The 25,251-nt window shown below is 46.5% G+C and overlaps 1 protein-coding gene across 1 annotated transcript in view; it reads right to left on the bottom strand.

Annotated features, from left to right (window-relative positions):
- Positions 1-903: 903 nt before the first annotated feature.
- Positions 904-25,251, bottom strand: part of LOC119444339 (3 beta-hydroxysteroid dehydrogenase type 7-like) — a 127,425-nt gene continuing 103,077 nt past the window's right edge. The window contains 3 exon segments of the mRNA XM_049663291.1: positions 904-1,580; positions 10,854-10,990; positions 20,118-20,315. Of these exon segments, the coding sequence (XP_049519248.1) occupies positions 1,161-1,580; positions 10,854-10,990; positions 20,118-20,315 (755 nt within the window). The 3' untranslated portion in view covers positions 904-1,160.

Genomic DNA, 25,251 nt, shown 5'->3' on the forward strand with positions numbered 1-25,251 from the left:
AGGTGGTGCGACAGCTGCATACTCCGCTGCGGGCGCTACGGTAGTTCCACGGTATGAAAATGACGGAGCGCGCGAGCCTCATTCTCTCTCCTGTGCAGCGCCGCTGCCGCGAAACCATCTCCCGCTCAAGCTAACCATCTCCCGGCTGCTTCGAATCCACAGATGGTTCCCTTTAGCGGGAAATGGAGTATATTTTTGTATTTTGTGGTGCCCCCGCGGCGCGTAGCGCTGCAGCGTTTGGCATCGTTGATCGTGACGGCATTCTGAACTCGATGCGGAGGTGGTTTTGGGGTACTTCAAGGGCAGCAGGGAAAGTACTGTGTGCCACTGTAACATCTTCGTTCGATATTTTATTTTATTGGTTGATAGTATGATATGCCGGAATTTTGGGATAGTCTAATTTTAGCGCTGTAGTTAATCTCCTGTGATATATAAGACAGTAGATTGAAACAGATGTTTGCCCTGATGCCTTTGGAAGTTTGGGCAATCTGTAGAGGAAAACAACGATGGAAAAGCATCCAACCCATTTTGAAGGGTATTCCAAGACAATGATCTTTAAGGTGGAGTTGCCAGTGTGACGTTGATAGGAGTTGGTCACGAGATGAAGTCTGATGTTTAATATATAGCATCCACACTGTTAATGAACTTCTTTTTCAAATAATAAATTTTGAGTAATTACGTGTCAAAACAACGATTTTGATTATGAGGCAGGCCGTAGCAGTGGACTCCGGAATAATTTTGACCCCCTGGAGATCTTTAACACGTCCCAATTGCACGGGATACGGCCGTTTTTGCATTTCGCCCCCTTCAAAAGAAGGCCGCCGCGGCCGGGATTGGATCCCGCGACCTCGTCCCTGGCAGCGCAAAACAATAGCCGTTAAGCCACCACGACGGGTATGTTTTTATTAGCGTGCAGCATACAGCAGTGGCGTACCGGAGAGTTGGGCGCAGAATTAGTGGTTTGGGACACATCTTTTACACCGTCTGTTTCCTTTTCGATCTTACTTCTCAGCATGGCAGCCCGCGGTAAAAAAAGCTGGGCTTATAGACGTACTGTTCTTCACAAAAAGGTCTCAAAAGGCCGCAGCCAAACGGATGCAGGTAGTGTTCAGCGAGGAGCTGTAAGGAGCCAAAGGTGTCAGACACTGTCCTGCTTACATTCACAGCTTCACCTTTCTGTAATAGTCTATAGACGTGGTGACCGCCTGCTGGACGCTGTACTTTGGCTTCCAGCGCAGTTTCTTGGCGGCTTCGTTTTCGTCGTATGTGGGACAGTGCCTAATGAATACAATTTCCATAGGACTTGGCACCACCTCTGAGTTAACCTGTAACAGTGGACTAAGAAGTAATGCAAGACCCCAGAAGAGGCAGGAAATTATGAGGACGAGCCACGAGGGCACACTGAAAGGAAACATGCGCACGCCACAACTTTCGGTGATGGGCCCGAGCACCAGCGATATGTCGTGAGTCGTCTCATCCGCAGCATACAATAACTTTCCGGAGACGTCATCGGATGCAGGAGCGGCCAGGGTTTTGATGCCTTGAACCAGCAAGGAGGCGGCGTTGCCCGCGTACATACACTGCGTAAGAAAAGATTTCTGGTGAAGTTTCAGCGATTCTTTTTAGCAAGAACGCAATGTGTCTCTTGGAGCATCAGATTTTTTTTCATGGTGCAACGCTTCCCTACGACAAAGGGCGAAGGACGCGATGAACTGACACACTAGACACACATGGAGCGCGGCGTCAATAACAAGTGCTAATAAAAAGATTGCAAAAAAATCACCGACGATTCCGCTACTGTGGCGCCAACGCATAGCAGCCGTCGCCAATAAGCCCGTCTTGCACGGCACTACGCTTTTTTTTTGCTCACTCTTTCGCCATACTCTCCTCCTCCGTTTTCATCCTCGAGCTCTCTTCGCTATCGCCGTTTTTCATCCCCCGTGGCGCTCCGCTTTCGCTCTTTCATCCTTCAGTGTGCTCGTTCTCTCGGTTACGCCGTGGGACGCCAACACTCAACGCCGGAACAGGCGCCTAAGACCTACTCTCTAGAAAGGCGGTCTACACCATCCCTTTCTCTTGTGGGCAGTCGTATATGTCAGACGAACTAGGTGGCGTTTGAAATAATGGCTGGCATAAGGCAACTACGCCTGCAAAACGTCATACACATGTGGTAACATGTATGCACACTGCTCGCGATGCGCGTGCGAGCCATAACCTGAAAGGGCCACCATCACTGCTATGCACAACAAACCAATACACCGAGAAATCATTGAACTGCACTACATTGGATCGCGATCAAATGGCACCATGTGTCAGTGCACCGTCCGTAGCGATAGGCAATAACGAAATCTAACTGCTGAATAAAGAAATATATACACAAGCATAAGAACTCGCCGTAGATAGGAAAGGCCTTGTCACTACGCGCTGCTTCCTTAGACTCAGTATTTATGGTTTATTCTGTCGCTGTCAGTAGGCAGTTTACGCTTCACTTGAATCTTTACTCTTGGTTCATGACGTCTTAGTCCGGAGTCGTAGCGCAGTGTTCCGCCGTGTCACAGAACCAAATAGCCCACTACAACACATTATTGGTTCATTTCAGAATGGCGATCCCCTTTTGTGGCATAGGAGATACCGTAGAGAAACCAAAGCTGAGGTGCCTGTTTTCGCAATTTTTAGTTTTTATAATAATGTGCCCTGCGAATACTTACAGCAAACTCAGGCATGGCATTGCATAGATAGCTGCTTTGGTGCATTTAGTATACATTACCGCAATGCACTTCGCCTTGCAGCTGGTCGCGAAATGGACAATGGTATTCGTGACGGCAGCCTGTACCTCACTTCTCAATCTGGCGTTCTCTGCGTGGATATAGACCGAATCGCCGCGACGAAGATCCTTGTGGACACGGGAGCAGAATTATGCGTGCTATCACCTACCAATGCAGATCACCCATCCAAATCAACATAACGAACGCTACGGGCCCCTAACTCTTCATCGATCGCCAAGTACGGCCTCCGTTCATCGAGCATTCACCTGGGTCTGCGTCACACGTTTGGGTGGGTGTGCATAACAGACGACGTTTTTGATCCCACCATAGGTTCCGACTTCCTGTCATACAACTTGGACGTTAGCATGCGACGTCATCACATTATCGACAGTGTAACCCCTGGCGCCTGCTGGCATTCGCACGATCATTTCGAGTTCTCCATTCAAGAACCTGCTCGCCGAGCTCCCGGATCTCACAAAGCACCGCAATCTTACCGAGCTGCATAAGGATGCTGTGACCCATCACATCGTTACATGTGGTTCACCTGCCGCTGCCTGTTCGCCGCCTATTTGGTGAACAATTGGGCATAGCCAAGTGAGAGTTTGATTACAAGCTACATCTAGGTATAATGCACCCATCATCCATGTCTTGCGCCTCGACACTGCATTTAGTACATAAGAAGACCCCGGGAGAGTAGCGCCTGTGCGGGGACTACGGCACCCTCAACGCTCAGAGCGTCCAGGGCAGCTACACACTAACTGACATCCAGGATTTTCCGTCTAACCTGGGTGGCTGCACTATGTTTAGTAAAGTGTACCTTGTTAAAGAATGCTAGTGGAGCCCGCAGACATTCCTAAGACGGCCACCACAACTCCGTTTGGCCTGCTTGAGTGCGTGCGGATGCCTTCTGGACTCCCGTAACGCGGCTAAAATTTTCTAGCCGTTCATTGCAGAGGTGACACGTGGCCTCCAAGCAGTACTCGCCTACATCGATGACATTCTTCTCGCGAGTGCTATTTCAGTGGGCCACAAGTGCCACCTACATGCATTATTCCAATCCCTGCAGCATTATGAACTCGTCGTGAATGGCCAGAAATGTGTGTTCGTAGATTCGAAACTGGAGTTGTCAGGTCATCACACCGCTTCATTGGGAACCCATCTCTCTCATCTCATTCAGAGAATGAAACATTTTCCACAGCCAAAAACACATCGCAATTTGCAAGAGTTCTTGGGACACGTAAATTACGCTAGGCGTTTGATGCCTAACTGTCGGAGATCCTACAACCACTCACCGACCTTTTTTCGCAAAACAAGCAGCCATTCTGCGACAATTCTCCGGACTCCGGAAGCCACGGCCGCCTTCACAGCGGTAAAGCCTGCCTTCGCAGACGCGGTGCTTCTCAGTCATCCCAGATCTGATGTTTCGACTCGCATAATAGTGAGTGCTTCAAACGTGGCCATCGACGCTGTACTTCAGGAATTAATTGACTTCGTGTGGTGCACTCTTGCATCTTTCTCTCGAAAGCTTCAACCTGATGAGACATGCGACAGCATTTCCGGCTACAAGCTTCTCGCCATCTACAGCACCATACAATACTTCCGGAACTTCTTCAAAAGTCAAAAGTGTGATGTTTTCACGGTCGACAAGCCTCTTTCCTACGTGTTTCTAACCAACTCCTTGAGGCACATTGCTCGGGAGCTTCGTCACTTGGCCTACGTCTCTGAATTTACTACCACCATACTCACCGACCATCACAACTCCGTTTGGCCTGTTATAGAATAGGTGCGGATGCCTTTTGGACTGCGCCCCACTAAAGGTGCAGGCAATGAATCTGCTGACGCACTCTCCTTGATATCTGCCACCAGTTCGCCTACGCAAGCAGTATAATTATAGCTAGAAATGCTTCGTGACGGCGCATCGTGACGGACGATGCTGAGTTGCAAATGCGGCGTAATAGCTCTCGTTCTCCCCGTCTGCAGCTGTTACTTCATCAGTGTGTATCAAGACCACTTTGGTGTGACACATCAGCGAACTTTCCTCGGCCTTTCATACCCGTGGCCTATCGAAGTGCTCTTCCCTCTTTGAACGTCTGCCACCTTGGTGTCCAAGCTACGCAGCGTCTCAGTGCGGAACGCTACGTCTGGCCTCACATGAACTCACACGTGCGTAACCCGGCTCGCACTTGCATGCCCTGCAAATACCCGAAAGTGACGCGTCACACCAAGCCCCAAACTCCGTCTTTTCTGCCATCTGGCTGATGCTTCGACCAGGAAGGTGGTTGCTAGCCACAGCTGCGCCTCGCTTCTTCTAGCTGCGGCAACGCTCCTCCGCCGCCACCGCATGCGGCACGTCACTGCGCGTAGCATAGCACAGCTTGCAACACCGACACCGCGTTCCAGCAGACCCGCTCCGTCAATGCGGTCGCCTAGAAATTACTTAGCCAGCTTCGCCCAGCCATGTCATTGCTTAGCGCCGCAATTCTTGCTTTGCTTAGTCATGACAACATTTTGTGAAGCTTGGCCATGACGTCACACTGATTAAAAAGATCATGTCGCCGCGACGTCGACACACACAACTCTCGTAGACTTCGCACTAACTAAATGTAACATGGGACGGCCGAAGAAGTACAGTACAAGGCTCCCGAAGAAGTCGCTCAGGTGCTAGCTCGTCCTGCCGCCAGCCGAGAACAAATGAGGCGATTGCGTGCTCGGCCGGAATATCATCCGGAGTATCATCCGGAGCCTAGCAAAACTTGTTCGAGCCTAGCGGAACTGGTAGAAGCTAGGTGATCACCAGCTCCGCTGTTTCTCCAGGCTTGGAAAGCATAGTGCAAGATTCGCGGATTTATTATATTTTTTTTGCTTTATACTTTGTCATTTCGCGTGCTTGCACGTATGAGACCGACGCACCTTTTACGTGCACCTCAATGGCAAAATGGCGTATCCGTCTTCAGGTGAGCGTTCGTCATCTTCTGGCTTTTCCGTCGACTCGACACACAAGCTTGTGACGAACTTCACCAACAAATGGCTGTCTAAACAGTCGAAGCAAATTGTATGCAACGTTTATACTGCAGCCACGCGCGCCTCCCGGAGCTCACTACCAGTCGCCGTGTATAAAAGAGTGAGCCAGCTGACCGGCGTGAGTGTGCGTTCCGCGAGTAGAATAAACCCAGAGGCCCTTCGAGGTCCGCTGCTGTCTCCACAGTAGAGAAGACCTGACTTCAAGCGGGGAAGAAGCACTGAGAAAAGTGGAAGGGCAAGAATGCACCCTTATGCCAGTTTCACGCTTGGTGCCTGAGACGCAAGGTGCATCAATGTTTCGTGCGTAACGAGCTGCCTACGTCGGGGAAAGTCGCTACGGATGTGTCAAGTGGCCTGGACATGCATATGCCCGGTGTGAGTGAAAAGACTGTGCACCGACTACTAAACGACAGTTGGAATCGCTTTCCGGAAGAGGAAACGGAACTCTGCGCTCTTGGAAAGGCAGGGAATTGTCGTGTGGCGCAGAAGGTACCTGCGTATCATGCGGGAAACGCGGAAGCAAAAAAAGGCATGTTCACCAAACGACCGTCTCAAGCGCTACAAGGCACCTTCAGCTCAACGCTGAAAAGCTTGTTACTGCTTTGAATTGTGTGCGCTTTTTGTCTTACGACGCTGCCAAGTTTTGTGGATCGGGAGACTTTCGCTAACCTCTACGCTACAGAATAAAGAATAATACCAAGTGTGCATACCATTTTCATTGCAGGACAGTGTGCTTCTTAGGTGAGATCTGGGTAACTGCAGGACACACAAAATAAAAGTTGTGGGAACACACCAATGTTGTGACATGACAAGACGCTTTGCGGCAAGGAACAACGACGAGTCTTCGAGCTCCATCTGGCAAGGGTAGTCACCTCATTGTGCTCCACACAGGCAGCGAGAAGGGCTTCGTAAATGGAGCGCACCTCGTCTTTCGTGTAACGAAGGGTGTTGGTGATTACAATTCAGCGAGGGATAGTCACCGTCTCGAGAAGAACAACTGAATTGAACAATTATTGCGAACGTTGAATCTGCAAGCGTTATCGTCATGGACTATGCCAGTTATCATAGCGTTCAGCTTGAAAAGGTGCCATCTACAACCACTGGAAACGGTGATATTCGGTCGCAGTTTAAAAGCAAGAACATTTCGTTTTATACTGAAAAACTAAAGGCGGAGCTGCTTGAGATTGGGAATGAGCATAAGCACAAATATATTGTGTACAAAACTGACACTCTCGCCGAAGCTGCTGGTCATGATATTTTAAGGTTGCCGCCTTATCACTGTGAATTCAATCCAATAGAGCTAGTTTGGAGCCAAGGGAAAGGGTATGCTGTCCGCGAATAACGCAGCATTTCGGCTTGACCACATAGAAAAACTTTTGCATGCAGGAATGGACTTAATAACTGAGGAAAACTGGATGCTGAACTGTGAACATTTGGAAAAATTCGAAAACGAATCATGGGACAGGTATGGCGAAATTGACAATACTCAGATCCTCATAATCGAGCTTGGCTCAGACTCGAGCACAAGCTCCGAAGGTAGTGGAAGTCAGAAGAAATACCCTCAGTGTTTTGCTTCTCTTATATGTGTTCTATTTGGCAAAGGGTGTTTACAAACTAAACTTTTTTTTTCTGATTGTTACGACAGCTCTCTTCGTGCTCTCATTTTTGTCGCTATTTCTTATCTTGTCGAACTTTGCGCTATAGTGCATATTCATGTTCTCGTTTGTCCCTCGTAAAAACATTTTCTGTTGCTGACTGGAGATGTCAAGAAAAAAGAATGTGCATTGGAGCTTCTGGAAATTACTCTACTGATAAAATCTTCATTTCGTCATCAGCTCATTGTAACTTCATGCCGCTATTTCAAATAGCGTGAGTATATCAGCTGCATCTCTTACAAAACTGACATATCCTTACTGAACGAAACATACAGGCTGTGGCACGCGTCATGTAATTGTGGACATGACTATTTATTGTGCTAAAATGTTCTTCATAAGTTAATTTATTTACCTGTGGTCGAAACAACTGAAAAGTCTAACATCATTGATTCGCTATTATAAATCCTTACTGAATTATATCTGGCTGCCTTTAAACAAGCACAGGAGCTAGGGAAGGTTGACAAATCAGAACTAAAAACGAAACGCTCGCCAAACCCGACTACTTCGCGTAGGAGTACATGTGCAGAAGGTCCGCCCCCGTAGCCTTCCCTTCATTGCCAAGAAATGTTGTCCGCGAGTTTAGGAGTATATATAACAAAAATCAACAGCCCTTCCCCTGTCGATAAAATGGGGGTAAGCGTAGCTTGGCGGCAAAACAACGGTGAAACTCGCGACGGTGAAATTTTCATCAGAATTGCATCAAAATTCTGTTTTAAATGAACCGAAATCTGGTAGTTATATATATTATTATTATTATTATTATTATTATTATTATTATTATTATTATTATTATTATTATTATTATTATTACCTACAGAAAATGAAATGGTTACCGAGAAGGGTTAGGTTTGTTGTGAAGAAAAATCGAACTGAAATTTGAATTCTATCTTTAAACGAACCCAAATGAGAACGATGATTATAGGATCCCGGCCCCGGCGGCCGCATTTCGATGGAGGCGAAATGCAAAAACGCCCGTGTGCTTGCGTTGTAGTGCACGTTAAAGACCCCAGGTGGTCAAAATTAATCCGGAGCCCTCCACTACGGCGTGCCTCATAATCAGAACTGGTTTTGGCACGTAAAACCCCAGAAAGAAGAAGAACGATGATTATAGGCAATATTTTCCACTTGCTTGTGTACATAACAGTGAATAGTGTTTTCTTTCTTTTGTATTGTTTGTTTGTTTTGTTTTTACAATTCATGCGTTCAGTCCGAGCTCTCTTGTTTCTTGTGCTTTGTATGAATCTTTTCCTTTGTGTATGGTTGCGCTTTCTTAAAGTTAATATTTTTTTGCCTAAACCATCTCTCATTCTCTCCCCCTCCACTGTGATTTTCTTGTAGTACGCATGTTTCATGCCTACCATGCGGCTTATAATATATTCAGTTGAGTTTTCAATTTCAGATATATAGTTCAGATATATAGCGCTGAATACTTTATCAACAAATATTGGCAGCGCGCGCACCGGTGTACAGCGTACTCAAATAATAAACGTTCATATAAACCTGTTGATAGGGTCATAGGTAAGCAGACCTCTTAATAATGCATGATATTCAATGCCTACCCCGTTCCTCTCTCTCCCCTTACCTCACAGGGAAGAGAGAGAGAGAAAGAAAGGGAAAGAAAGACAAGGAGGTTAGTCGGCGTAAGTACCGGCTGGCTACCCTGTGCTGGGGAAAGGGGTAAAGGGAATAAAGATGATAGAAGAAACAAACAAAAAAAGGAAAGGAAAGGAAAAACATCGGGGTAGCTTGCACTAGTGGCGTAAGGCTAAAGACACAGCGGAGCTGATCGGTTCCTAGCTTGTCCTGACTATACGAAATAGTGCTAAGTTACACGAAGCAGTGCCAAGTGATGCTAAGTTATACGAAGCATTTCCTCATGGTCCGTGTAATCAGGGAACGCCTTCTTCTTTCTGTGGTTTTACGTGCCAAAACCAGTTCTGATTATGAGGCACGCCGTACTGGAGTGCTCCGTAATAATTTTGACCACCGGGGGTTAAAATTATTCCGGAGCCCTCGCGAAGAACCTTTTTGTAGGTATGTGATACAACATAAGCTTTGTTGTACATTTCACTTGCAGCAAAATGCATTGTATTTTAATGTTGACATTCTTAGTTTGTGGGTCTGACCTCTCATCAATTCTTTCAACTTTGACTTTGTGAACTACCACTCTTTTTTTCGATTTCTGCATATGTATTGCTTATTTTTCTGACAAGAACAATCACCGAAGCCTTTCGATATTTGTGAGGTATATATCAGTCCGAGCACACGTAGGGGAAGCTGGCCGAAAGCTATGCACAGTGTACGGGCAGCGCGCAGCAGACGAAAAGCCGGGATGACGTCACGGCGCATGCGCAGTAGCGCGCAGCTGGTGGGAGCTCGGCCGAGCCGCCGCCAGAGGCGCCTGCTGCAGTCACGGACACCGCGAGCGTTCGGCGCTAATGCGGGGAAACGGAGAAGTTGCCTCATTGGTACTCCTACAATTTGTTTCTCTCTCTCTCGCTCTCATTTTCGCTTTCTTTCTCCCGAGCATAGCACGCGACGCTCCGCGAGGTGGTTGCTAGACAACGCAGTGGCAGGCGGCATACATTACGGCCGGCTTAAACGGCTCCGCTGTTAAAATTCGCACAATAACACGACCCTACGCGCTGCAATAACACACAGCAGTGATGTACACATTGGTATATGGAAATATCAAATGTGTTTGTATGTGTCGTACTTCTTTGTACTATTGTAAACAAATAAAAGAGCGCCTCTTTCTCTCCACAGTGACTCTCTCACCGCAGCAAGAATACGTCAAGACCTTCAGAAGCCCCAAAGTTGTCGCTCGACAGCACGTGCTCCTCGAAGATCTATCTCAAAGGCCAAAATCTTACCGACTATTCCGTCAAGAAGCACCATACATCGCCCTCGTGGCACATAGACTTACCTAACAGTTACAGGCAACCAGTAGCTACCACAGCTACCTCGCTAACTCAAAGAGCCTTAATTCAAATTCTAAGATTGTATTAGATGTGCGTTTTTGTCACTGCTTTGAATAAATACGATTATCTAGGTAAACCAAGCGAGACATCCTCTTGAAGATACAATGTGTTACCAAAGGTTTGTGCTATATGTAAGGCCTTCTTTTGTAGATTCTAAACGGACGACGCACGTTTTCACACCAGCGTCTTCGAGCAAGAGAGCTCGTCCAAATACTTAATTTTTGCTATCGAACCTCTACAATGGTCTGCATCGTTGCAACCACGGCAGCGCTGTCTCAAGGCAAAAAAGGCGGTGCTGAATGTGGCTAAAATACGCCTTATTTCGGCAAGTTACTGCCTGTTCACGCTGACTACACAATCCAGACTCTATTGCTCGGCTATGCTAAGTAGGCAGGGTACTCGTCACAACGAAATGACCGTCTTGCACTGACCTGTACTCCGTGGTCGAGGGTAAATGCGAAGTCAAATGTGAGCTTGTAGATTTGCAGGCACTTGGTGATGAAAACTTGATCCAACTCCCCGTATAAGGGAGGCATACGGATTGACAGCGTGCGTAGTCGTCCTTTTCCTGTGCAAACAAAAGAAATCAAAGCCCTTTTCTTAAAGGAAGGTGGTTGAACGCGAAACTATCTCCCATGCAAACTGAATCAAAGTCAAGTCCAATGCCAACGACCACGCGACGAACCCAAGAAATGATGAGCGACCCGATGCGATGCATATGTGATTTGATTGCTTGTTTAGGATTGCGTTTTTTGAACGTTGAAGTTCAATGAGGACAGATTTGGTTAAGCTGCATAGCCTTCATTTTAGATTATGTAACCGTTCATTACACGCACACACTCACGCTTTCACGGACGACTCTACACTTGCACAGTATTGCCTTGTGATCGCTGTGGTAGACGGTCAGAGGCTCTGCCGTTGCCGATACACCGGATCGGCCTTACGGGCACGATCGCGCTCGCGCTTACGTTAGCGTACGGCTGCCTCTTCTGCCATGCACTGCACCCGCGGCGTATACCCATGATGACGGCCGGCAATGCATTGCGTGACGCACGTGATGCAAGGCAGATATATGCAGTTCGTCTAGGTAGCGTGGCGTTGCAGTTACCGTTCTTCTTATCGGTATACAACTGCGAATGCAAACTGTAGTGTTCTAGGATACGTATGTCGTGCGCCGTTGTTCGATTGTATGTGCAGATGCGCAGATCGTCCCATTGCGTAAGTTGGCTTTCCTGCAGTGCGTTTTCGGTGCTCACGGACGAATCAGTGAGCCTCAGAAAGCTTCGCTTTAATATGTGAAGCCGAAAAATTCCATGTGAAGCCAGGAAACCCTTTTCTCAAAACAGGGCGATAATGCACAGGTTAAGCCCATTCTGTGCGTGGTTGATAGCTGCCATTTAGACTGCAGTGACAAACGGCCCATTTCCACACTAACAATAGGCGCGCCAGCGCAAAACATTCTACGAACCCATGCGCTTTCGCCGTTTCCCGTGCGCCATACGTAGAAAGGAGGCGTTAAGTGTCTAAGCCTATAAGTGTCTAAGCCTATACTTAAAGGGGGATATAGCAAGAAGTATGGGACTGCCCTGGTAAACAAACACTCGAGGCGAGAAGATGGAAGGTGACTAAAGTGGGCCCAAAACGAGAGAGAGGGAGAGAGATTGTGGTTGTGGAGAGGAAGAGGCGCTATATAAAAACGAAAGGATGCGCCACTCGTAATCTATTTACGCATGCACACGCAGCCGTCCTCTCTCCGCTGCCTATGAGTGCATATACGCGTTGGTTATGCCACATCGGGCACCGCTCAAGCACACTAAGCCGAACCTCCCTGAATGGGAAGTGTCGAAGATAGCCGTAGCATCTTCTGGCGGTTGGCGTGGTGTGGAATGTGTATGTTCGGCAATGTAACAATGTGCATCTGTCGGCTCCTGCTCTTCACGCATTAATTAATAACGCATGCTACATCAGCATAACGCCCATACACATCATTACAGCGCATGACGCATTCCGCACCACACCGACCGCCACATAACGCTATACGCCCGTCATGGATCGTTTCCGTTCAGGGAAGTTCCTGTTAACCCTTTGCATTCCAGCCGCAACAAATGTTGCCGTAATGTATCATGGCGCTGCGAATGTCATGTGTGTCGCCGAACCTTGAGATATTAATGTCATATTTCATGCCCCCTCGAAGTTCCAAAATATGCCTAATATATGGCACCACCTTTCCTGACAACTGTGCTGCAAAAGAAAAAATATGGCTTCCTCCTCGAGGGGCCCGAGACGGCATGTACCTTAACTTTCTTCCAATTTCTCATGCTGTATTTGTTATTTATTTCATTTGGATACTTCTGGCATGATAGAGAAATACAGTGTGAGTATTTCGATGTAAATTGTTTGGGCAAGAAACGTGTGCAACTAGTTCTTCCCCCATACTTTGTTGCGTACACGTATGTTGCCGTCAAGAATGTGGGGTTCCCGATGTTGACGGTTGTTGTACCGCCTCGTAAAGGGTTCCGAAATTCAGCTCGCAGTATTCAAGTTACAGGTCGCCTTGGGCCTGATTGAAGTGTGATGAGTCAACTGAAGCACCCCTACAAGACCGTTCATTGACCCAAAATAAAATATCCCTCTCGAACTGAGCTTCGGATGTCCCTACTTCCATCAGGTATGATGGCGTCAATCATGTGCCGGCAAAGGGGCCACATAATAGCGTTCCGAGGTGCAAGTTACCGCAATGTTCACGAAGAACAAGGCTTTAATGCAAAAAGTGCAAGGTGCATCTATGTATCGCGGAAGACGGATCAGCAAACTGCTTTTAAATTTCTTCAATAAGTGTCATTCACTGAATGATATTGATTAAATGCGAAGCATTTCTTGGCGAGCATTTGCCACTTTGACAGTATTTATCGATCTAGCCGCCTTCATCTTGGTGCTCTCATGGCCGTTTCGTTAACTTTGTATGTACCAAAATTGGCATGGTATGACAAGAGTGCATGACGAACACAAATGATAGGTCATGACAAGAATGTCATGAAATGCGTGTCATGTAGGTCATGAAACAGCAGCCTAAAATGACAATGACCCAGCAAAAAAAGAATAACACTCAAAAACCACTGAAATGGGTTGGGACGTGGGTACTACGTGAAATAAACACTAAAGGATGAGGGTAGAAGTCATAGTCATAGCATGACTCAGCAAAAATTGCAATGACTCAGCGAAAAAAGGTTAATACTCAAAAACTACTGGAATGGGTTCGGACGTGGGCACTAAGCGAAGGAAACACAAATGAAGATCGTAGAAGATGATGTTAAACACTAATAATGACGGTAGAAGTTATAGTCATAAGCTTGACTCAGCAAAAAATGCCAATGACTCAGCGAAAAGAGGTTAACCCTCAAAAACCGCTGAAATAGGTTCTGACGTGGGTACTAAGTGAAGGAAACACTAAAGGATGGTGGTAGAAGTCATAGTCATGACCATGACTCAGCGAAAAAATATTAACACTCAAAACCAGTGGAATGGGTTCGAATGGGGTACTAGGTGAAGGAATAGGCTAAAGGTTTATGGTCGAAGTCATAGTATGACCATGACTGAGCAAAAATGACAATGCCTGTCAATAAAGTGTGCGAAACAGTAATAATCAGGGCATTGCTATCGGCGTCACCCGGTTTGGTAGGGAAATTTGCGTTGAGATGGAATGGCGGATGTAAACATTAGACTCGTCATATCTCCTTTAATAAAGCGAAAACCTTATATGTCTCATCGTTCACTCGACCTTCCACGTCCTTGAGCGAAAACCGCGTCGTCGAAGTGAAATCGCACATGATGACAACTCGATGTAGTAATTGACCGAGTAGTCCAATTACTACACCGACCCGGCATCGTGTCTTACCTATATGCGAACGCTCACGCAGCATGATGCTGATGACCCTTTATCATGGCTCGCACCCCCTGAGGGGGATAGGCCAAGAATCGGGCGGTAGTAGGCAGCTAAAGAGAATTCTTTTTGAAAATGAGAATCGCAAAGTAAAAGAAAGCAAAAACAAAAACAAATAAGATGTGGTATAACTAGACTACAACAATTCTGATGGTGTGTGCGGGTCACCGTCATCATTGTCTTCTATGAGTAAGCAAGCAACGCTCACGCAACAGTTTTGATGGTGCGCGGGTCACCGTCCTCATAGTGTTAATTAAGATTGAGTACATTCAGGCATTCGAACCCACGACCTTCGGGGGGAGTCACACCCGTGGCCTCTGGTGTTAATTAGGGTGAGGTTAATAAGGTGCAGTTCAGTAACGTAGCTTCAATTAAGGCACTCTAGCGCGAAACGTTTGGTCTGAAAAAAAAACAAGTAATAAGAAGTAACAACGCATTCGAATGAGAATATCAAGTAATCTTATGAATGTCTCTTGAGCGCGCAGGCTTTCGCCTTCCCCCTCTTTGGCGTATGCTGAAGTAACCGTCAATTTTTATAATGTCCGTGTTGAAACAATTCTGTGGCAATACATTCGTCGAATGGTATCGCGCTCAGTAGTGTGAATTCTCACTTTTGAAGAAATTGTGTTTTTAAATGGAAATGCTCAGAAGTTGTATCATGGCGATTTCTGAAGTTCCCCGCCTTTACAAAACTTCTGGTGTAATTCATGTCAACACCGTTTGATGTTCCAGCTGTATTTTCGGCGCGTATCGTCGTTACGCTATACATGGCCACCAAGTACCTTCCACTTTCGACAACGACAACATGTAGCCCTATTCCCAAGTGATAGATATGCGTGCGTTTTGTGGTGTCAAATAGACAGAGCTATGCTGTTGCCGACAATGCCGGCAAGTACTTTCCCCACTCTCGCCGCTTACGCATGCTCGTTCAGGTTGAAAATGCGTGCCAAATCTACTATAGGAGCGCCTAACCAGACATTCAGCCATTCATGCAGTGGTGCGCACATCAATACTGTACTTAAATCACGGTCACGTTTTAGAGCTCAGCTCCTAATGGCCCGTTCCTGGGGCGAACGTCGGCGACGGCGTAACCGAGCGAACGAGCGCAACAGCGAAAGAGGACAAAGCGAGACGCGTGCCGCGAACGGTGGAGACCAATGATAGGGGCCCCTTTTGTGACGTACGCACGCGAAAGTGGTTTCATGCGGACCCGCCCGACCGCTCGTTGCGTAATCGCATCTGGCCTCAGCCGGACCACTCGTGTCGTACTATCGTCTGCTCGCGTCAGGCTCTCGCTCGCGCTTGTTTGGTTTCCTCGATATGGTGTCGTTAGCGCTGTTTTCGATTGTCATGGTTTGCGATTGTTTTGTAATCTGATTGTACGCGCGACGCTAATTGTGATATACTTTCTGGAAGCCAAGCGGCACCAGCGATTACAGTTGAACCTCGAGACGAGTCATGTATAAAAGCCGATGCGTTTCACCCGCAGATAAGACTTTCGACGATCACCGACTCTGCTACGTGTCTCTCTCAAATTATTTGCCTCAATATATCGCGAAATGAAAACATGTCTATAGCTGCGCTCAAATTTCGCATTAGGAGGATCCTAATCGTCGATGAATTGTTTGTTAAAGGGCCCTTTGAACCTTAAGTGGATAATTTTTATTCTTCAGAGAGGGCCGGGGGGGGGGGGGGAGGGGTGCTGAGGCCCGACCAGCTTTCCGAACCCCACCTATGTCTCTATACCGCTCACAGACCGAGGCCGCTACTTGTCGAAAGTTGTCGTTGACCTCCTTCGTTCCTGTTCTGTGGAGCGTAAGCTCACTACTGCGTACCACCCACACACCAACAGGCTCACCGAAAGGCTGAACCGCACCTTAACCGATACGCTGTCGATGCACGTGTCTGACGATCATCGGGACTGGGACAGCGCTTTGCCATACATCACGTTCGCGTACAACTCCTCCCGTCACGACACCACCGGTTTTTCGCCATTTTACCTCCTGTATGGGTACCACCCTGCATTGCCTTTTGACACGCTACTACCTGCTGTTGTACAACATACCACGGAGTATGCCCACGATGCTGCCGCGCGAGCCCATCTCCGACTCACAATTATGCCAAAAGGACCGTTATGACCGCAGCCACCGGCACCTCTGGTTTTCTCCGGAATCTCTTGCGCTTCTCTGGACCCCTTCTCGTCGCGTCGGTCTCTCCGAAAAGCTTTCATCGCGTTAAACCGCACCTTACAAGGTTTTACGGCAACTTAGTGACGTGAACTATGAGATCACCCCACTGAACAGTTAGTTCTTCACCATCTACCCTGCCCTCTCGTGACGTCGTGCACGTATCCCGACTGAAGCCGTACTTTTCCGTCGCCTCCTCGTGTAATTAGTATGCGCCGAGATGGCGCTCAGCTCGCCGGGGTGGTTAGATGTTACGGGCCGCCTCCTTGCATTAAGGAAGAAGACGACGATCGCCGGGGAACGCTGCGCGTGTTCAGCCATCTTGACCATCTCTGTCAACAGTCCCTGTATATAAATCCTGTCCCTATTTTATCTATTTGACGCCCCGTCACAATATATTACTTCAATTAACAGTTGCACTTCAAGAAACTTCTTGCGACCTCAAAGAATTGTTCACTGAAGGGACGGCCATATATGAGTATATATCAGGTGAAATTGAACTGCCTCCTAGTAGGAAGCAGTTCAATTTCACAGGTTGAGTCTTCTTGCACCACCAAGAGACTGGAGTCTCTTGGATTTTGGATTTTTCCGAGTATAAGTCCCAGTATAAGCAGTGCTGCGCATGAGTTCTATTGATTCTGATTTTGAGTGAATCCGGCTTGGCCTCATTTTGGTTACTGAGTGAATTGTATATATTTATGACCTCCACATGCAAGTGGCGATGTCTTTATCCCTAATAAATGTGGTCGGTGCTGACAATTTTTTTTCGTGAGTCGTTAGCATTACCTACTGGAAAGAGAAGCAGTACTGAGACACGTATCATTCATGTGCATTTAACGCGCCGTTGATAAAAGTCTGCCGAAGGTGTCACTGAAGTCGGCAGGTTGTTTTCAGGGTCAAAAAAGCACACAAAGCAATTTGAAGTGAGGTGAACATACAGCAACTTATTCGTTCTCTAGGCATAGGCTAGCCATGCCACTAGAAAAAATTGTGAATTGGCTATGTCCTTCTCTTTAAAAATATAAACATTGTCGGGTGCATATATATAAACATAGTCTATCTGTGCATAATGTTCAGAGTGAAAATTAAAAAAAAATGTTGAAGTGAAAAAATAAGGATGAGGTAGCCGCCGCTGGTGCTTCTAGTGCGCTTGTCTTCCTATTGTGAGGATTTGCAGAAATAAAGCGAAAGTATGAATAAAAGTCGTGCACTTATCCATAAGAAGGGAGACGTTAAAGAATTGAAGAATTACAGACCCATTAGCTTGCTTTCAGTATTGTATAAAATATTCACCAAGATAATTTCCAATAGAATCAGGACAACACTTGACTTCAGTCAACCAAGAGAACAGGCTGGCTTCCGGAAGGGATATTCTACGATGGACCATATCCATGCCATCAACCAGGTAATCGAGAAATCTGCGGAGTACAATCAACCTCTCTATATGGCTTTCATAGATTATGAAAAGGCATTCGATTCAGTAGAGATATCAGCAGTCATAGAGGCATTGCGTCATCAAGGAGTGGAGGAGGCATACGTGAATATCTTGGCAAATATCTACAAGGATCCCACAGCTACCTTGGTTCTCCACAAGAAAAGTAGAAAGATACCTATCAAGAAAGGGGTCAGGCAAGGAGACACAATCTCTCCAATGCTATTCACTGCATGCTTAGAAGAAGTATTCAAGCTTTTAGAATGGCAAGGATTAGGAGTGAGGATCGATGGCGAATATCTCAGCAACCTTCGGTTTGCAGATAACATTGTCCTATTGAGCAACAATGGAGAGGAATTACAACAAATGATTGAGAACCTTCATCGAGAAAATGCAAGAATTGGGTTGAAGATGAATATGCAGAAGACAAAGATAATGTTCAATAGCCTGGCAAGGGAACAAGAATTCAGGATCGCCAGTCAGCCTCTAGAATCTGTAAAGGAATATGTTTATCTAGGTCAATTACTCACAGGGGACCCTGATCATGAGAAAGAAATTTACAGAAGAATAAAATTAGGTTGGAGTGCATACGGCAGGCATTGCCAAATCCTGACTGGGAGCTTACCGCTGTCGTTGAAAAGAAAAGTGTACAATCATTGCATTCTACCGGTGCTAACATACGGGGCAGAAACTTGGAGGTTAACAAAGAAGCTCGAGAACAAGTTAAGGACCGCACAAAGAGCAATGGAACGAAAAATCTTAGGAGTAACGTTAAGAGACAGGAAGAGAGCGGTGTGGATCAGAGAACAAAGGGGGGTAGACGATATTCTAGTTGACATTAAGCGGAAGAAATGGAGCTGGGCAGGTCATGTAATGCGTAGGATGGATAACCGGTGGACCATTAGGGTTACAGAATGGATACCAAGAGAAGGGAAGCGCTGTCGAGGACGGCAGAAAGTCAGGTGGGATGATGAGGTTAGGAAATTCGCAGGCGCAAGTTGGAATACGCTAGCTCAAGACAGGGGTAATTGGAGATCGCAGGGAGAGGCCTTCGTCCTGCAGTGGACATAAATATAGGCTGATGATGATGATGATGATGACGTTCACGCCAACACTGATGCAGTAAGCTTTTAGCCTCAGTAAACGTTTAAGTGAAAAATAGAGGGAACTCAAAAGAAACTGCAGATGATCTAGGTGACATTACTCTGCTAATGACACTATGAAGGAGGAGGGGGGGAGGCTCCGCCACCTCTGGCAAACTTCAGAGGGGCCTTGGTCACAGTAAAGCTAATGCCCTGCATTTGCTTTCAGTAATACTAGCAGCCATGTCGTTTTCAGCCAACAGCTTGAGGCATGGCGGAGAACTTGTCTATAATTTGAAGCAAGCGATTCTGCTCTCAAAGTGTTCCCTTTAGATTGTAAAAAACGAAAAAGAGCAAAGAAAAAAAAGTCAAGCGACACGGACAAGATAGCTAACAGCATAGACGCCCAGACCACATAAACCATGTCTACGGATTAGAATCTTTTGTTAATTTGGGGTTTTACAGTCCAAAACTACAATCTTATCATGGGGCATGCCATAGTGGGGGACTCAGGAATAATTTGGACCACCTGGGATTATTTACCGTGCACGTAAATCTAAGTACACGGGTGTTTTCGCATTTCGCCCCCATCGAAATGCGGTCGCTGAGGCCGGGATTTCATCCCGCGATCTCGTGCTTAGCAACCCAACACCCCGGCGGGTTGCCTTCAGATTATGCAGCGAAAGAAGTAAAAGATAAAAATGCTCATATCTTTTTACCTTTACTTAATCTGAAAACACTGATACGACCTTCAAGTGCCAAAGTGCGCATATATGAACATTCCCGTGATAGCAGCATACATTGCAACCGCAGCATCAAAGTCCAGTGCCGCCGAATATATGAGTTTCAGAAGTACCCGCACAGCCCAAAATTTAATCCTCTCACCACGAGTTTTACTCCCTATAAAATTTTTCACTCGCTGCCACTAACCATGAAATTCAAACAACTGCTCAGGTATTCAAATAGCTCCTATCGAGCGACCGCTACAATTCCCGGTAGCGCCAACACGTAAAAGCTGCACTATGTTCATTGGAAGTTTCCTTTAAATCACGTACCGTGAGACAAAAGGCGTCCGTTGGACCTGGCCACGATGCCCTCCGCACGTGCCTTGGTCTCGCCGTAGGCTCCGACATAGTCGGGGAAGGGTAAAGACAGCCGGTTTCTTCGTACCAGTCGCGTCGCGGCCACGGAACTCACGTACACGAGATACGGAACGCCTTGAGTCACGCAACATTCAACCACATTTGAGGTTCCTGCATTGGTTGATTGTGAAGCACAAAAAAAGAAAAGAAAAAAAAGACAGTAAACATAGGCGCGGCCGTTGTCGCCGCCAATACACTTGATACGGTGGCACTGAGAAATTTCACTTCCACACTGTTAGGGACCTGTGAAAAGGTATTAAGCGCTTTAATTCATTTGCTGATGTCGCCTATTTACTATGAGCGTTTTGCATCAAGCATGTCAGCAACATTACCAGGACCAACCTGTGGTCTGTTCTTTCGCGGTATGTAATGCAAAGACAGTGTTGATTATGAATTAAGCCGTATATTCGATGGCACAGAAATCACAGATTTTTGCTCCTTTGCTGAATGCACAGTAATACACAGCTGTATTCGAAAAATTTAGTAGAGAGCATGTTGTATTGCCGCAAACAGGTATCTTTCTTTTCACTGTTTTAGTTAGTGTCCTTGAGATAAAGGGCTATAAATCGTTTCAGACAGCATTCACATCGTCCCCCGATCTTCTAACTTTCTGTACACGTTGCTGCTTTGACGACGCATGACGTATTGCGATGTCAAGTGTACTCCGTCGTGTATCGTGCACTCACGCGCAAATCTGTGAATCTGTTATAACAAAATTACGCACAGGCATTTACTTCTTGCCGCTAGATCTGACAAAAGTATGCGTGTGTATGGAATGAGCAATCCGACCTAGCTACTTAAAGTAACCTGTCTCTTATAAAGGACCGGGCAGCGTATGCGAGTCAGTTCCTAACGTCGTGTTTGTAAGTACATCGTTTGTTCATAATGGTTATCCCCTTTTATTCTTCTGCGCTTTCCTGCAGACAGATACTAAAAGCAGAAAGACCTTTACTTCTCTGCCAAGGAAACGCACCATGCTGGTACGTCGTAACATGGTGCGTTACAGACGTCGCCGCTGTACCTTGTGATGGTTACAGAAGTGGTCAGAGTGGCACTTATTGTGCCACGGCCAGCACAGTGCCTTCTTAAAACGCATGCAACGATTTGAGCGTGTTCTAGCATTTAAGACATACGTGTTTAGGAACAGTCTCTCTTATGAAAATCTGTCTGTTTGAGGTATACAAAACAAAGAGACAACACACGTGCCTAACCTCGCATAATCACAGCAGAATTTCCAGTGAAGTCGTTTCACTCGAGCATTCGCATTAAGAACATCAGTCGCGTGTAATTAAAGCACACACTTTCAAACGTTGCCCGCATATAACGCTTTCGAGCACTTCTTGAAGGCCGTTTTAGCAAAGACCGTACTTCGCGAACACGCTCTCAATTTCGCACACGCCGCAGCGACGATGTTCCCCCGTTTTCGCCGAATTTCATCTCTGTGGCTCATATAGTTCTCTCAGGACAGGGAACCGTAGTGGAAACGGACACTTTGAGCTTTGCCTATACACATCACCCACAACCTGCCCGCTAATTTCACGAAATATAAACACTGTGACTCAGTACGTTCACTCAGGACGCGTCGCAGACGCATGAAAACAGGGAGAAATCGAGGGTCGAGAAAATATTTGCGAAACTCCTAATCAATTTAGAAAACTAAAAGAAGTATCCCACAATAACCATAACATTCTGCGAATTTTCTCTATTATTAACTGGGCGTCACGTGGACTTCTTTCGTGACATTGGAAAACGGAGCCGATAATGGCTGTTTAGCGCTTTCGAACACTTGATGAAAATTTCATAGAATAGCTGTAATTTATACACGCATATCTAAATTCGCACACTCACCGGGTGAAATATTTCCATATTTTCACAAAATGTAATCTTGGGGTATTGCAGATATCCTAGAACAGGAGGCTAAATTCTACGCCAATCGTAAAATCAACTTTCATTGTTCCGGAGTGCTTGAATTCGTAATTTATTGCTAATGTTGTCCTTTATCCTCAGACTTTTTACTTCGCCAAAATATTGCAAAAAACCTTCCCCTCACCTTCCGCAAGCTTGCGCAAGGTGCATTGCTATGTTCATTTATGACGCTGGCGAGACATATCTACTAACTTCGCCTAACACGTTAAAATAGGCAGAAAAGGAGTTTTCAGTAATTTTTTCGAATGCACTTCATTAGGCTGGAAAAAAGGTAAGGGTTCTGCACGCATTGTAGTTTATATGCGTTCTGTTTTCACGAAATATCAGCTTGTTGTGACGTACAGCTCCTTCATAACACACACACACACAAAAAAACAAAGCTGATAGCAGCCAAAAAACATTTGTGAGATTTGCCCAAGAAAATATTGTGCAAAAGTTGCAATAACCTGACGATCTTGAAACTTTACCAACGTATCACGCATGAAAAGGCCCCTATTAGTGCAAATTCAAACTTTGTGCGACATTGAGTTCTTTCAGGAAATGGAGTAAAGTTCCTGTTCAGTTCTTAAAATATGCTTGCACTGTGTGGAACGCTTGCCTAGCTAATTTTCTCAAAAGGTAGTAGTTAATTTACGCAATTTATTCCTTCGATACAGGATGCCTATAAAATGCTCCCCATTACTACAAATATAGGATTCCTACCACTTTCGGCTTTCGCCGGGCCGCGGATAAATTTGGTAAGCGCTACGCATAACGCCTCTAAAACAGGCGGAAAGCAAGATTTTGGAGATCTTCATTTAGCTTCACTTCCCTCCCACTTCCAATTTTATACGCACATAACCCGATAATGGCCGACGTTCCCACTAATTATAAACTCCCTGAATTGTTTAGTTCTGAATGTACACCGTGAAAACACTCATATGACGTTTCCAAGCGCTTTTAGCAGCTTCGCTGTGACACTATACAGCAACAATTACATTGTTTTAGAGTGACTATAAAGAGAAACAGCTTAGACTGGTAAATTATTTTTGAAAGCTGTATAATAAATAATTATTCGGCAATAGAGCGGTCGTTGGAACAGAAAGATTGCCAACCTAATTGTTTTAATTATACGACAAGACATACAGACCGGTACGTCGGAGTAAAGTCACGCAGTACAAATTATTCACAGCGAAGCTGTCCTTAGTCGACCCTTTGCCGTCTGTCCGGCTTCACGTACGCAGATGACGTCACCAGGAGAGGATAAGAGCCGCGCCGTAGGTGGGCAGGTCAAGTGACCAGCAGAGGAGGAGAGGCGTGCTGGGGGAGGAGGCGACCAATGAGAGGCTGCGCTGGGCGCGAGAAGGAGCGGCGATAAGAGAAGGTGTTTCGGTGCGGCGCGACGCCCTTTCGGATAACGCGCAGCGCTGCTGGGCTCCGGCGCGACTAGTGAGTAGATTACGAGGAGTGCGTACTCCTGAGGAAGAGGCTGCCTATCGTGCGCATCAGCAAGAGTTGGTTCGGGAACGGGCTCGCCGCTTGCTCTCATTACTGGCGCGCAAATAAGGGGCGGCGCAACTTGCATGCGAAAAAAAAAGAACGCCAAAACACAGAAATAAAGCTCACACGAAAAACGCAGACAAACACACTGAGAGAACCGCAAATATGTAGCAGCACCAACGAGGCAACGCGCAGAGCTGCTGCCAATGCCGTCCGCGTTTCCCCGCGTTCGCGCCGAACGTCGCGGTGTCCGTTACGCCAGCCGATGCCTCTAGCGGCGGTACGGCAGGTTTCGACCACAGAAATGGACACTCGTCGAGTAGCGTCCGAAGTCGCTGCCTCTTATTGCCTCACAACGTTTCAGTATAATACAAATTCCTGTTGTAGATCTGTGTTTACATGTGTTTACGCAATTGCATCACGTGCAACACATGCACATGTAACACTCAGTGTAATACCCGTGTTACACGGGCAAATTTAGTGTCACATCGAGCAAGTGTACTTCAGCGCACTGAGTGTCACTTTGGCGGCGCGCTGCTACACGATAAAGGAAAGTGCCCTTAGGGATTGATGACACTGGCAATGGGTGAATCAGAAGGCACACCATATATTTCGGATTTTAAGCATTGCCAGCTATATAACAGTTTGCTTTAGCTAGAAACAGCATTTAGAAAAGCTTCGGTGCAAACTGAAATAATTCTTTGCAACCGCAATGACATAATTGTTCCTCAGGAGCCAAGGCAAGCGAGCGTCGCATCCAAGGCGAGCTCAAGAAAAAAAAATGCCGCATATCCACGAAGTGAATGATGATGAGGGGGCGAAGAACCAGGGGATCATTTGGGTAACCGTGAATCCGTGTATGTATATACATATACATATATATTCTGTACAGGTATACAGTATATACAGCGCTTATATAGCCCTTGTGCACCGCAGCCCCCCTAGCGGACTCCATGCAAATCAGAGCAACGGGGGGGGGGGGGGGGGTCAAGGCTCGGCTCTAAGGTGCTTCGCCCGTAATAGCGAATTCCTTTGCAGAAGGCACAAGAACGGATCGCGAGCATTTCTAGTGGTTTACAGTAGCGCTTATTTGTCGTTTACGGACCACTCCGAGACTCCACTCTCTTTTTACGCGCTCAGACAATACACAGAATTGTGTCAATGTTAGATATTCAAGAGCGCGTCTAGGCATATGGTGCCTACATGCAACGACGCTTGAATGTAGGCTCCCTAGTCTGGCAAAGACGCGAGTGACGCGCACTCAGCTTGGCCGTGAAACGACAAAGAAACGAAGTGGACCCACCGTCACGCTCTGCTCAATTTATTCGGCAGCTGAGCAAGGGCAGCCTTTCAACTTTAGGTCCACTCGACGAAACATTGCGTTGGTTGAGCGCACCATGAACGCGAATTCCAGCTATTTCACCATGAACGCGAATTCCAACTACCCGCAATGGGGCGGCTATACGGCTTTTGTATTTACAAAGACAAACGTGTCACCATCCTAAACTGCAAGCAGCAGCCCTATCGAGGCACCTTGAGCGCCTTGCTATCCTCGACCGACCATGCCGTCAATAATTTTCTACTTCCGCCCATTAAAGTCGGAAAAACTGATGGCGTCTGCACATTTTATAATTTTATAACA

This window comes from Dermacentor silvarum, chromosome 3, assembly GCF_013339745.2.
Source record: "Dermacentor silvarum isolate Dsil-2018 chromosome 3, BIME_Dsil_1.4, whole genome shotgun sequence".
In the NCBI taxonomy this organism is placed as follows: domain Eukaryota; kingdom Metazoa; phylum Arthropoda; class Arachnida; order Ixodida; family Ixodidae; genus Dermacentor; species Dermacentor silvarum.